Here is a 15,515-nt window from a genome sequence, read left to right as displayed (position 1 = left end):
GATAAACCTAATACTGGCTGTTCATACAAAAACTGGCTCAGTCATATTTGTCAATCATATTTCCAGTTTGCACAAAGAATTACTAAGCTAAACAAAGAACTACTAAGCTAAACAAAGAACTACTAAGCTAAACAAAGAACTACTAAGCTAAAATGTTAATATGCGGCGGGCAGTGTGTGTGAGATCGTATGAATTTGAATGTTAAGGGCAGCAGAGACTGTTCGGCATGAATCCCTCATCATAAATGACAGCCATAAGGACATTGAATGTCCAGAGCTGTTCCATATGCATTCTTAATAGCAGTTTTATATATTTTTTTTCCTCCTACAAATCACATTTTCATGGGTAGACACAGAATCAGAGTCTGCCACAGCATCAATTATGTTGCCTCCGTTCTCTGAATACATCAGAGCACAAACCCTCCTGCTCTCCATCTTTCTTTTCCTTTAAGATTTCAGACCCCCTGCATGAGATCTTTGGAGGGGTCATGGGTGTTCTGATGGATCAATGTGCAAGAAAAGTGGAGGTGTGGAGCACAGGGAGACGTGGTTTAAGGTTTGGGAGGCAGGGTCAAGCGTGGTCCTCCATGGGGAAAACAAGACGTGTGCCGCGGCTCAAGAGCTCATGTTCACGCGTGTCCAGTTCTCGCTCCAGAGCATCCTCCGATGTGCTGTCGCTGCGTTTGCCGTTCACACCCCAGCTTCCGCCCGATCCTTCGAGGCCGGAGGAGGACGAGGCCCCGTTGGCTGTGATGGACGTGTCGCCATAGGTCAGCGTCAGGTCTCCTTCGTTCAGGATGAGGTCTGAGTCATTGTCTTGCAGCGGCTCGTGGTTCTGCTGAGCACAGTGACAAGTCGAACATGAAGGGAGGAGGATGGGATGCTTCAACACACACATACTTGCAAACACACTATTCATACTCAGCACTAAGGTTCATGAGGGACACTGTGGAGTCACAAAAAGACAGGATAAAAAGAGAAATACACTTATATGTCCTTATGCAAGAGAAAAAACACTTACCTGTGTGTAATAAAGCATTCAAGTGCAGTTGGAATTATCATTAAAAATTATGTGACACTTTATAACAACAAAGTCATATTTAAAAAGTAGAAACTCAATATTCTTAGTGATATCCAAATGGCAAAATTGTTATATTAGAATAGGCATGCACAAGTTATTTCAATGCAAGTAGTGTATTTTAACATTAATTTGTTTTAGACTACAGCACGGATTAATTCTGACAAATCTTAAGGTGCAACATGCTGAATCAGTGGTCTAGAAAAAAAAGACGCAACAATATTTCTGGGATAAACAAAAATATTTAAAAAATTATATATATATATATATATATATATATATATATTTTTTTTTTTATTTATTTATTTAATTGTAAACAAAAAGGGGGAAAAAAGGAAAGTGTTTCAGATGTAAAACTGAAAAGGTCTTGATATTAAAGAAAAAAAAAAAAGAATATGTCTTGATTTAAAAGATCTTGAAATTTAAATAAAAAAAAAGTGTGGTAACTATGGTAAAAGCGAAAATAAATGAAGATGAATTGGCTTATGAAGTTTAATTTTTGAAAAATAATGTACACCCTTTAAGTCTTGGCTGCATTACCACCTTGGGGTGTGAATTAATTTTCATCCATTCCATCATAAATTATTCCTAACATATACTGTACAACAGAGCTTATGATCAACTTATGTAAAGTAATCTAATGACTCACGTTGCGGTTGGCTATTATTTATTTAGAAGACATCATGCATAAATTATATAGGTGGTTTACATATTTACTTAAAAAAAGAGCTTTTGTCATCATTCAATGGGTATTTTATTTGTTTAGACTTCTATTATCATATTTTGCTTCCGGATTTAACGAGTGTCCTTGCAATAACGATGAACTCAAATGTAGGAGCTTCCCAGGTGGACTTGAAGGCAACATAAGCAATGACTGAAAAACAGCAAATTCACACAACTCTATTCACGGGATGCATATGTATCTCCCACATTTTAAAAGCTTGCCATTCACAGATCACTGGGTTTAGTGGTACTTCAGAGAATCACTGGGTGCTACTGAAGGGGGTTGTCACTGAAGCACGGTTACAGTGTGTGCCAACAGATCAAACAAACTAAACTGTTAACCAACAGTTAGCTTCAAATATAGACAACAACTCAAATCCATATTTCTTGCCTTTTTTATTTATTTGCCAAGTGGCCATGTTATGAGAGGAATACTCTAGTTAAATCAGTCATTATAGCAAAGCAATCTCTTTTAATATTTTGCAAGAACTCACAGCTAACAGCATACATATTACAGGGTTTCTGCAGGTTTGATAAAGATAATCTTTTTAAGAAATACATTGAAAGGAACACAAAACATCAATCTAAATGGTCTCTAAATGTAAATGGCTAGTATTAGCAACACTCCAAAGTTTGAAAATACAACTTTAATTTGAAAAAACTACTTTAATTTAATTACTTTGATCACACTACAAAAGTATTTTTTATTTTTAAATCAGTACTGTTTTCGAGTACAAATGTCTAAAGATTCTTAAATCAACATTTACTTGTTTTATTAGACGTAAATCAAAATAATAAAAAAGGACTTCATATCTTCAATTTGCATCTGTATCTTGATTTACGGATATTTATATTGGAACAATTAATGCCTGACTTTATGAATGTAAGACTTTTTTAAGGCCTTAATTTGTGGAAGGGCAAATTAAGGCTTAAGACACGCAGGAACCCTACATTAATAAGACCAGTCATTTTGTGTATTTTTGCTTTGCCACAGAAAACAGTTCCATAAGAAGCCAAATAAAAAAAAAAGAAAAAATCACTCTTGGAAACAATGCTTGTCCAATCAAAATACTGGACTAGAAGTACAATAAGTGTTGCACATTTTGCGTCAATGACTGGCTAACAGTTCATTATCCCATAATTAAGCAAGTGACTAATAAAACTAACAGAGGAAGTGAATATGGAAATGAAACCTACAAGCAGAACAGAGGGAGAGCTGGGTTAAAATAAAAAGATGACAAGCAAAACAAGAAAATGCTATTCAAAGAAAAAGGCTAGAGACTGTGAACTCAGATATACGTGACAGGTTTAAAGAGGGCCGAGAGAGAACGATCAAGACAGGAAAAGAGGAACTGAAATATATACAGACAGACAAACTGGGGTATTTAGATAAACTGACCCAGTTTAAAAGGATGTATGTAACAAACATCATGACTCATATTCTGAGGTAAGAACTAGTTTCATCATGGTCTGGAAAAACTCTGGTTTTCACACCATTCCATCCTCTGCGGCTATGAGGGGCATAATTGTGTTACGTGGGAGAACGGTGGGTCAAGCAGTTCTGCAGGACATTTAGCTCATTGTGACCCAACAGACGTCTGTGAGCACAGCCAAGCAGCCTGAGCTACAGTATGAATGTTGTGATGAATAGGGGAAATTGCAGGAGTGAATGGGGTTGTGACCGCTGTGAATAACGGTGTTCTCCATGCTTGAGATACTGCAACGCCTCTCAGGCTCACCATTATCAGAGTGGCATCATGAAAGGCTCTTTTGTGACAAGGGCCTTCGGGTCTGTGTCCAGTCTAAAAGCCCCAGTGCTTTTGTGTGTCTGTCAGACTTTTTCCCTTTTCTTTTCAAAACACGGTTTCACAAAGCAGCAACAACATTAGAAAGCAAGCTATGGAAACCAAAGTGTGCTGTTGAGAAACTCAGAAGCTACTTCCTTAGAAACATAGCGACCAAATATACTGGCAATGATGGGCCATTTTGAGAATATCCATTTTGAGAATATCCAGTTGTATTTTAAGTAATATATATATATATACACACATTTGAAAAAGTAAACCTATATATATATATATATATATATATATATATATATATATATATATAATATATATATATATATAAATAATTTTCATATTTAATTGATTTATTATTTGTATTATATTTTATATTTAAATAATACCAATAATTTTTCTGAAAAAGACTGAGTAAACAGATATATATACACACACATTTCATATATATATGAACAATTGTTCAAGTATAATTGATTTTACATAATATAATAAAAATCAATTAAATAAAAAAATACAATAAACTGATGAATATGAATATATATTTTCCCACATTTTATAGATTAAAAATAATTTTATTCTTTATTGCTATATCTAGCAAACTGAATCATTTAATAACTGTGTGTGTGCATATATGTTCTTACCTCATAGGCCTGGGGGCTGGTCAGACATCGAGCTAGCGGACCGCAGCAGGCCGGCAGAGTGGAGGTCAAAGGGGGCCCGCTATGGGTCAGGATAGGCTTCAAGTAACTGTACTTGTGTTAAGGGGAAAAGCTAAAGAGTCAATGTCAGGCAGATGTGAACCACAGATCTGTACTGTCACGTGAAGCCTAGAGCTACTGGACAATGGTTGATTGTAGAAAATTCTACATACTACATTATGTTCAATTCCAAAAATAACTGAAAACATACAGGTATGGTCAACCTCTTGCAGCAGTAGATTATAAAGTATTCACATTAGCAAATCATACCTTATAATTCTCTACCAATTCCTAAAATAGCACACTGGATTACTTTCATAGACCCATAAGTTTTCATTGTACGCAAAAGAGCAGCTTGGACAATCTTTTTTGTTATCCACACAAATTTTAACTCTGGTTTTGAACACCATGGGGGGCAAGTAAATGATGAAACAATGTTCATTCATAACAGGCACAACTCATAGGAAAGAAGTGAGATCTCTTTAACATCTCAAATATTTCTCCTAGACAGAAAAGAGGTTACTTTAAGATCGAATGGAGATTTTTGCTTGAGTCTCCTGCTTCTCAAACTTGTCTCCTGAGACAAAAACTCTAATAATCTTACAGTGTTCTCCTTTAAAGCTTTAAAAGAGATCTCAACAACATCACACACTGTGCTCAGATATTTATTCTTAGCTAGAGACTCTGGATCTCTCACATTTGCCTCTTTTAAAGCCTTAGAATAGATCTCAACATCACACACACTGTGCTCAGATTTTTCTCCTTACCTAAATAATCTGGGGGCCTCATTTTGGTCTCCTGTAATGCTTTAGAAGAGATCTCAACAACTTTACAAAGTGTGCATCAAGTGAAGTACTTGAAAGGCACTAAAAAAAAAGTTATATTGAGAGAGAAATTATGCAGAAATAAAGATATAATACTTTTTATAGGACAATGTTTGTGTACTTAGGCACATAATTTGTTGTTGGAAATGGAAATGTACCAGATGCCTTAAAGGGTTAGTTCACCCAAAAATGAAAACTAGCCCATAGATTACTCACCCTCAAGTAATCCTAGGTGTATATGACTTTCTTATTTCAGACGAATCCAGTCAGAGTTATATTACAAATTGTCTTAGATCTTTCAAGATGTTTCATGCCACTCAGAAGGGTTTTTTTTATTATTTCAATTTATGAGGTAATTTTCATTTCTGGGTGAACTAACCCTTTAATCAAAACTGATCTACAGAAAATGTAACCCTGGAGCTTTCTTTGCTGAAAGGCACATAAATGGCTTATGACTCAGTCTTGATTATTAATTGATTAATTTTAATATTAATACATATTATATGGAAGAAAAGTTTGAGCTCATATTTGACTTTGTAAAGTTATTAAGATCACTTCTGAAATTTAGAGGAGACAACTGTGAGAGATACAGAGTCTTTAGCTAAGGAGAAATATCTGAGCACAGTGTGTAAAGATGTTGAGATCTCTTCTAAACATTTCAGGAGACAAATGTGAGAGATCCAGAGTCTTTAACTAAGGGAGTGACACTAGTTTTACATTTGTTAAAAAAAAGATATAGCCCTTATACTAAACATCTTGCACTTGTAAGTCCTTTCTAGTGTGTTTGGAAAATGTGGTGTATACAATACTGGACACTGAAGATTAATTTAAACATTTAAACTAGTAACCCTTGATATTCTGAAATGTTTAATGATATTAAAATGATAGTTTTAGTATTTACAATATCAGTAAAAGTTTAAAGTTTCTCCTAAAATAAAACTGAAGACATCTTAAGACAAAGCTGGTATCTCTATGAGATATATAAAGACAATCAGCCTGAGCAAAGAGTAACCTCTGTCAGAGCCATAGTCTTGTGGGCATTGCATCGATGTGAAGCACAACTGCACCTCAGACAACATGGGTATGAATCCCAGCAGAGCTAAAGGTACATTACTGCTCCTGTTCAATTCTCACCTGTCCAATTGTTTCCTGTCTCTACTCCTACTGTCCTGACCATTAAAGGTGAAAAAAAAAAAACCATTGCAATAAAAAAAAGCAACAGCAACCTCTGAGCAGTAAAGCATTTTTATAATGAAGTCTTGCAAGAGATTACATCAAGACAATAAAGAGATGTTTCTCACACATTGTCATTTAGGATTCCTTTCTTTCAGAACTTTCTCAGTCGTGTCTACTTTTATTTCTTCTAAGGATTTTTAGGAGAAACATCTGAGACACCGTTGAGACTAAAATGAGAAATACATGAGAATCACAACTAAGTCTCCTGAAGTTAGAAAGCAACCACTGAGCAAAAAAATATTCCTATAATGGAGTCTTTATAGAGATTGCAGCAAAACAATAAAGAGATATTCTAAGTTTCTTCCACCACATTCTCTGTTTTTCTCAAATATTTCTCATGTCTCATTTGTGTCTACTTTTATTTCTCCTAAGGAATTTTAGGAGAAACATTTGAAATGCTGTTGATACTAAAATGAGAGTAAAATGAGAGCTATATGAGAATCTCATCGAAGTTTCCTGAGCTTAGGAAAAGCAACCACTGAGCAATACATTTTTCCTATGGGAAATCAATATTGACTGCAAGACTTCCGACATTCACCCAAGTCAAACATTTCAAAACAACCAGCCAATTCAAACCATTCAAAAATAGCATTGCTTATAATGGAAGCTTTAAAATTCAGCAAGGCAGAGGCAAGAGCTCATCTCGGAACAGATATGATTGAGTCTCAGCCTCATAATCAGGAGTAAACAGATCATAGTTCACTCAGAGTCCAGCGCACACAGATCTAAGCAGGACAGCTAGTACGCATTTAGCAGCAATACTGTTTTTTTTTTTTTACATTTTTGACAGCCGGGGTTTAAAAACAGAGAAGGCGGCCGTAAAGGGTCAATGGCTTGAAACCAAGAACACCCCGTGATGGATTTGGAAGCATATAATATCTTTGACCTGGACTGGTTGTCCCCTGCAGAGTTGGAGAGAGGTTGCCAGGTATAGACTGAAAAAAATTTAGGATATCCAATAGCACGGTCTGGTCCCCAAAGAGAAATAAAACAGGCGCCTGGCCAATCCAATAGCAATTGCCTTCTGGAAAGCACACAGACACACACACTTTAATTCATTTCCGAGGGCCTGTGAAAAAGGAACCGAATGTTGCTGGGTAGGTTGTTGTGAAAATAAGGCAACACACTTTTAAGCTCAAATGCATGGCTGTGAGCGAAGAGAAAATCACAAACCAAGATTCCTAATAAACATCTGACATAAGCTCTGAGGACCTGTGAGTCACCACATGTGGAGCCGGCTAGTCACAGCTGTGCAGGAAGCAGATTGAGAAGTGTGTGAGAAAATGTGTGTGTGCTACTTTCACCTTTAAGCATTATTTCTAGCAACCGTGAGCTAAATAAAACCCCTTTCTTTGCTATTCTGTTCTTTCTTTGCTTTTCTGCTGTTCCTCTCACCACCCACGACCGTCTCACTGAAAGGTACAGTAATCCTCTCAGCACAAAATAATTGCAGTGGATGGGCCCCGCTGAAAGCTCAAGAATCATTGATTGCTTCATTCAGGACCTGAGGGCTTTGTGAAAATGGACTGCAGTCATTTCATTTGACTTTCCGTACAAAGAATGTCTGTAATGACATTTCCAGGGACTCATACTGAGCTCAGACTGGAGCTTTTTTGGAGAGGGAGTTGGTGAGTTTGGTGAGGCTTGTTAGTTCGGCACAGTTAACGCCTCAGAGGAACTCCAACACTGATCAAAAACAGCTACCCTATGAAATCTTGGATGAAAATTATTCATCTCTTCCTCACTCTCACTCCGCATTAATATTCATCCAGATCTGCTTTAGCGAGTTTCATCAATATGTGTCTCTCTTTTGTCATTGTCAATGGGGTGGGAGTAGATGTTTTTTCCTAGTCATTTGTATGGAGCCACAGTAATCTCACTGGCTAGGCTCACGGAAGAGCAGAGAAGAGAATAGTGAAAGAGAAGTAATGCTCAACCGTGCTTGAGTTCCTAATGACAAGACCACAAAAGTGTCCAAGTGTGTGTTGTTGTGAATGGCATGCTGAAAAGGATACTTGTGATCAAAAGTATACCAGAGTCTAAAGAGCCAGGCGCTCTCTTGCTTGGTCTTGCTCTGTCCTTCTGACTGGCTTCCATCCTGAGGAGAGAAAGAGGAAGCAAGTATGATTTGTATAAACTATGGCAGGGTTATGTAAACTTTTCCACACATATATATTATATACTGTAGCTTTAGCAATTATTGAATAATTAACATAATTCAAAGCACAACTCATTATTGTGACAGACAAGTAAATAAATGGAAAGATATATTGTTTTATGTTCATCATTGAACATCACTCTATCAGTAGCGTACAGCAAACAACAATCCATGTTGTAATAGAGTTTGTCAGTTTGGAGTTTGGCAATCTGTTTTTCATTTCGGTTTGTCAAAACCTGATTCTTTAAATGTTAGCTCAAAAGTCAACCTTTTTGTTAATTTTCCCTTTTTTTTTTTCCAAAAAAGATTATATTATATTATATTATAATATGTGACACGTGTACTTTTTGCACCCTTTAGTTTCATCAAACGTTAATCCACTACTGGCCACATAATACCAGACCATATGGAGAAATGGCATGCAAACTTTTGAATGGGTGGAATGGAAACCTGATACTTATCCGTTTATCATAAATACACACTCAAAATTCATCCATATTTATCCCTTAGGTCTTGCTCTGTTCTTCCCACGGCCAGTACATTTATCCCAGTTCAACTTATCTCATGAGTTCAGCTTCATTGCATTTAAAGAGATTACAGATTAACGCCATCACAAACAAGCTCACAGTAACACATACCGCAACTGACCCTAAGATTGCCACATTTCTTTACTGTTAACACTATAGTGAGGTCCACTGTTAATAAGATGTGTGGCAAAGACAAAGTGTACTTCAACAAAAGTATATATATATATATATATATACATATATATATATATATATATATATATATATATATATATATGTATATGTATATATATATATATATATATATATATATATATATATATATATATATATATATATATATATATATATATATATATATATATAATATATATATAAACACAGTAATACCAGTAAAATTGCACAATTTTGATATCAAGGCAATAAGTAATATGCTAGTGAATACACTACTTGAAAAAAAAGTTAAATATTAACATATATATTAAATTAAAATAATAAAATGTAATAATAAAGACAAATTCCTCTTGTTTTCATAAAATTTCTGCTTCAACAACATTTGGTTTATATTATTAGCTATTTTTCTTTTCACTGCAAGACTGCATGCACAGATTTTCATTTGAACAAATCAGGGTCTCGATTAGAAACATTCTTAAGAATTCTTAAAAAAAATATTCTTCTAAATTATTTTCTTCTAGTTTTCTAGCTATATATTGTATAGTTTGCATACATGCAGTATACTGCAATCCTTTTATTTGAATGTATTTTAAACTCATGCATTCTTTTTTAAAAATCACTGTAAATAATATTTTAGAGTTACAATAACCTTATACTTGTTTTACTTTCCAAAGGGTATTTAATGAATGTCCTGGCTTGTTCCAAACATTAAGCATTAAAATATTAGGTACATAGACTATATATTGCTTCTACCATGTTTTACTTTTTTAATCTAGTATACATATAACTCTATCTGATTCTTGTGTTCCAGATAAAAAATACTAAGGGTTGTCAAAAGGGAGAGAGAGAGACAGAAAGGCCTTTTAGCTAGCCTATTCCCTTCAGGTAATAAAGACCTCACAGAAACTCACTAATGTCTATTCAATAATTTACTATCTGACAGTAATGTTAAGTAATAATTTACAGTGGACAACAAATAGGTCCTCTCTCTTCGAGTTTGTTGTATTCTTAAAGGGACAGTTTGCCCAAAAATGAACATTTTGTCATCATTTAATCACCCTTATGTTTCTGATGAAAACAAAAGAAGATATTTTGAAGAATGTGAGCAGCCAAACAGTTGCTGGTAGCCATTGATTTCCAAAAAATTCCAATGAAAGTCAATGGCTACCAGTTTGGTTTGAAAGAAACTCATACAAGTTTGGAACAACTTGAGGGTGAAATGAATTTTTTTTATCTTTGGGTGAACTATCCCTTTATGGAAAAAATGTTTGGGAACATATAAAGATTTAAAAAAAAAACTGAACTTACTGTAGGGAACATTCTTACAAAGATTCTCAGTTCAAGTTATCTTATGGAAGATCTCTCCACAAATAACACAAATGACTGATCACTTAAAAAGTACTAACACAAGTCTCCTTTGTACCGTTTAAAGCATCACTCATGTCTGCAGCAAAAATACTTCAAAATATAATGATGGTAAAAGCTTAATTGGTGGGAGGACAGAAACATATTGAGACTTACTCCCTGAAGGACCTGGAAGCTGTCCCCACATGGCTGAAGATCCTGATCAGGGTCCACTCCAACTCTGAAAGAGAGAGAAACCGCACGTCAGTCTGCCTGTGTGCATCTGTAACATGAGCTTTTAACCCACGGTGCATATGCAGCCACATACAGTACGTACAGCGACCTTTTAGCAAAGCCCACAAACAGCAGCAGCATGAAGAAAAGATAAACAGGCGGAAAGGACTCAAGCAGAACTATATTGATCATGTTATGATATCATTTCACACAACATGCCTACCGCAAGGTTTCCACTGAGAAGAAATTACAGAAATAAATCATAAGGTCTACAGGAAATTCCACTCATTTATTTTCTACAGCTGGTCACAGGCCTAAACGTCTAGGACACTGAGTTTTTGACATCTTTTATAAAACTGCCACAAATCGCATGTAAAATCAAAATGATTTTTACAATACACAACAAGTGTACATACACTTCATGGTTGATTTTAGTTTTTACTTGCCTTTTTTTAGTTGATATTAGTATAAAATATATGTACTATTTTGGTTATAGTGTTATTATTTTTAACTAAGCTCAAACAAAATAATAAAGCTAAATTATAAATACAAAATGAAAAAACTTTCAAAATTTTAAGCTGAAGTACTAAAATTACTGAAACTGAAAGAAAAAAAAATAATTTTGAAAATAAAAGCGGATTAAAAATATCCATAAATACTATGATATTATTTATAATATTGGTTATTTTTAAGTGTTTTAAATGAATTTTAAATCAATGGTTCAATAATTTTTAAACCTTGTTTTACTTTGTTATTATTAAAAAAAAAATATTTTACTTTCTTTTATGTAAAGCACTTTGAATTACCATTGTGTATGAAATGTGCTATAGGAATAAACTTGCCTTGCCTTGCCTTATTGGCCATAACATGAAAATAATTATTGGCTTATTGGATTTGATATGATTTTAATATCAGTTCATCCCTAAAGTGTGTGGTTGTTCCCTTTATGACAAAGAGTATTTTCCTGTGTAAATGAAACAGACATCTATGGAGCCAGATCAGCCTCAAAAATAATACGCTTAAAAAACAAAATTCATAAATGCACAGCAAAATTTACATTTACAAAATCCGATTTGTAAATTCAAAACACAATTCATAAATAAACAAGTAAAAGCATAAATATTTCCCCAAATGCTCACACAAATGCATCTTAAATGGTTACACAAATACGAACACATATTTATGAATGATGTTACATGTATTTACAGATCATTGGATCTGCATTTGCAAATCGTCACACGTGCTTGGACTGCTTTGAATTCGTGTGCGGTATTTTTGAGACCTACCTGACAGGTTAAGATTCATAAAAAACTTTTTTTGGAGGATTTTCTCCAAAAAAAGCTTTTAATCCACTAATCACCAACAACAACAACAGAACACATTACATAATTGTTGTTATTAAATGAAATATCTGGACATTTAATACATATTTTATAACATTACAAATTGATCTGAATAAACAGGGTATGTGCAACTTTGGTGTATAAGACAGCAGGCTAACCGGGTAGCTGTATTTTGTCGAATGATACAAATCAATGTAATTTTGTAGAAATTGTAATCAGGTGCTAAAAAAAGACTACCCATTAAAATTTCTTTACATCAAGGACCCGATCATGGAACAATGCAGAGCACAAGCACCGCGTTGATCTTCTTGAGTCTGTTCAGTAAGGAGCATTTTGATTGGTGGAGTAAAAGCTCACCACAATTGGCTGAACAGAACATCCTCCAAAAAAAGAGATTTATGAATCTAAACCTGTCAGGAAGGTCTCAAAAACACCACACACAAATTCAAAGCAGTCCACGCACGTGTGACGATTTGCAAATGCAGATCCAACGATCCGTAAATACACGTAACATCATTCATAAATGTGTGATGGAAATTAATTCAAGAACTTGATATATACATATTTGTGTTAAACATTTTACATTTATTTAGGTAAGATGCATTTGTGTGAGCATTTGGGGAAATATTTATGCTTTACTTGTGTATTTATGCATTGTGTTTTGCATTTACAAATCGGATTTTGTAAATGTAAATTTTGTATGAATTTTGTTTTGTAAACATATTATTTTTGAGGCTGATCTGGCTCCATAGACTTCCGTCTGGATCAGAAACCAACACTGTGTGGAGAGCCCGACATGTTCCTCGCGGTCGCTTGTCTGGCTGAAATACGAGAAGAACCCAGCAGACCTTTAGAGCTCAGAGGGTGAGATTTTGCTGAGATGAGTAATACACTAGGTGAACTTTCACTCTGGCCTTTAAGCACATTTAATGATCTTTGATCCTGTGGCTCGTCTTTCATTCTCCCTCTCAATTAAAGCAGTGGATATGATGCGGCCACTGGCTTGTGAACCCCAAGGATCAACAGAGACTTCATTGTGAAATTAGACCAAGCTTGAGGGTTAGCAGATGCGCAGGCATTCAGAATCTCTAGTGCGGCCCATGTGGACAAGCCCCAAATGAAAACAGAAAGAGTCGACTTATCTGTCTTCTAGAAAAAAAAAACAGTTAACATACTTCTGCTAATACCAGTGATGTATTTCTGGGTGACAGAAAGGGTGTCTTAAGAAGCTGGGGAGAACTGTCTGTAAAACAGTGGTTTACAGAAAGGGTGCCCGAGTTGTCCAAACAGGACTTACAGCTCTGGGTTACAGATCAGGGAAGATTCGCTGACACACAAGTTACAAAGGGAAAGGGGAAACAGTGGCACAGTCTACACATTATGCACATGCTTGTGCAAAAAGCTTATCAGCGTGGTGGATACTGAACATTTCCTGTAAGACGGACAGAGCAGCTCTCGCTGTCAGCCTGTGTTTGCGGTTGCTGATGTATTGAAACCAAGCAAGCCAAGGGCAACAGACTGTTCTGAATGCAGGTATAAGAGGAAGCTTATTAATTTAGAAAGAATAATCTTGTTTCTTTTGGTGGCTTGGCATTACTCATATGCAGTTTTAAGCCAGGAGGGTGTCAAGTCTTTGCCAGTGAGCTTTGTGTATAGATTTCCTTTAGCACCCCGATGTGAAAACAGAAGTGACAGTGCACGCACACACACAAACACACATTCATTCAAAGTGACTCCCACCAGTTTTAAATAGAGCCCTAGAAGAAATGCACTGACTAAACACTGAGAACAAACATTTGTTTGAAAAGGAAGTTAACTTCTTATAAAGGGGTGCTGTAATAGTTTATACTGAGTAGAAAAGAAGATGATTTTTACAGTAGTAGAATAGATTAACAGAAACATTGAAGGATTAGGAGCACAGTAGGAAAATAAAATACAATAAAAATCAGCAGAAGAATATATTAGATTAAGGAACAGTAGCAGGAACAGAGTAGAGTAGAGTAGAATAGAATAGAATGTTTGCACTGAAATTCCAGCCACTATTTTTGTTTTCAGGCCGAAGGAAAAAAAAAAAAAGTGTTACTTTTTTAGTCCAATAATAGGAACACTGACAAAAACCAGCATTCATATGAAAAAAAAAAAGGTTTATTTACAATTAATGTAAAAGGGACCGATTATGGGTGATATACTGTATACACCTGTTGTGTTTGGACTCTTTTGAAGAAAAACCAGACCACAGCAACAAACAGAAAAAATACATTTAAACTTAGTTGTGTATTCTTAAGCACTTAATAGGATAAATATGTGTATATTAGATCAAATTATCATTTTTACATATACAGAGTTGTGTAATACTTAACATTATTTAATATTTCAAAAGGTGTTGAATATGGAAAGCCAAGTGGAAAAAAATATTATATTAAGAAGATTTTGTTTAGATATTTGCATAGATATTTTCAGCCCAGTGTGATAAAAATGGTTGGTTTTCATTTCTTTTTCATTTCAGTACATCACTGTAAAATAAAACAGGATAGGAGCAGAACAGATTTCGCAGGAATACTGTAGGGATAGGAGTACAACAGAGTCTTAAGCAATCTAGACATATGTGCCTGATTAATGCAGAAGCCCAGGTATTACTGTGTCAAACACCCACGCAAATGACTGCTGCTAATGTACATTTTACCAGGTAAGGTCACCACCACCTGTACAAGAGTGCAAAGTCCATCATCACCTGACGTAATTCCACAGTCTACGCAGCCTCTCCTTCTCCGCAGCAGTGGTCTCTCCAACCCTGAGCACAACACAGAACTCTTGAGACCAGCCCTGCCAACATCAAACATTCTACTGAGAAAAGACTACAAAGGAGGTTTCTCTGACTGCAAAGATTGGTCTTTGTATCTATGTATTGCTATTTGTGTTTCTTGGTACATAACTACATAAGACATCACATAAAAAGTAACATAATAAGTGAGGGAATTAACATTGCCAAAAGAGAGATGTAATGGCTAAATCTAGGCATTTTCCAAAGAATCAAATTATATAGGTCAAAAGACATTTCAACTCTTTCTGCAAATCAGACATTTCCTTTCTGATACATAAAGTGTGTTTGGTGCTTCACATTCCTGCTCTGAATTGGCTCTCTGTGCACTGAGCTCAATGTTTATAGAGAAAGTGGAACCTCCCGGGACTGTTCTAGAAAAGGCAGAACTGGCCAACACAGAGGAAGAAAGTCTAAACCAATGCCGAAGAGAATCGTCTGGCTTAGGTCTTGAGCAACGCAGTCCAGGCCATTTCAAAACTGTCATAATAGTTTACATAAGCTTTTCTAAATTTTCATAGAGCAATTTATTGAAATAATAACATTAAAAAAATCTA

General features: G+C 35.2%; 1 protein-coding gene across 5 annotated transcripts in view; it reads right to left on the bottom strand.

Moving 5' to 3' along the window:
- Positions 1-139: 139 nt before the first annotated feature.
- The window catches only part of LOC109091006 (sodium/hydrogen exchanger 7-like), a 37,221-nt gene continuing 21,845 nt past the window's right edge, over positions 140-15,515 (bottom strand). The window contains exons 13-17 of one of the 5 annotated variants that reach the window (XM_042758503.1): positions 14,872-14,931; positions 10,741-10,804; positions 8,376-8,458; positions 4,244-4,349; positions 140-837 (exon numbers count right to left, since the gene is read on the bottom strand). In XM_042758503.1, the coding sequence (XP_042614437.1) occupies positions 571-837; positions 4,244-4,349; positions 8,376-8,458; positions 10,741-10,804; positions 14,872-14,931 (580 nt within the window). In that variant the 3' untranslated portion in view covers positions 140-570. Of the gene's footprint in view, positions 946-4,243; positions 4,350-8,375; positions 8,459-10,740; positions 10,805-14,871; positions 14,932-15,515 lie in introns of all 5 variants that reach the window. The other 4 variants (XM_042758504.1, XM_042758507.1, XM_042758505.1 and 1 more) reach the window with 4 other exon arrangements.

This window comes from Cyprinus carpio, chromosome A6 (genome assembly GCF_018340385.1).
Source record: "Cyprinus carpio isolate SPL01 chromosome A6, ASM1834038v1, whole genome shotgun sequence".
Taxonomy (NCBI): Eukaryota; Metazoa; Chordata; class Actinopteri; order Cypriniformes; family Cyprinidae; genus Cyprinus; species Cyprinus carpio.
Note: the sequence above shows the minus strand (reverse complement) of the source record. Positions and strands in the feature narration are given on the sequence as shown.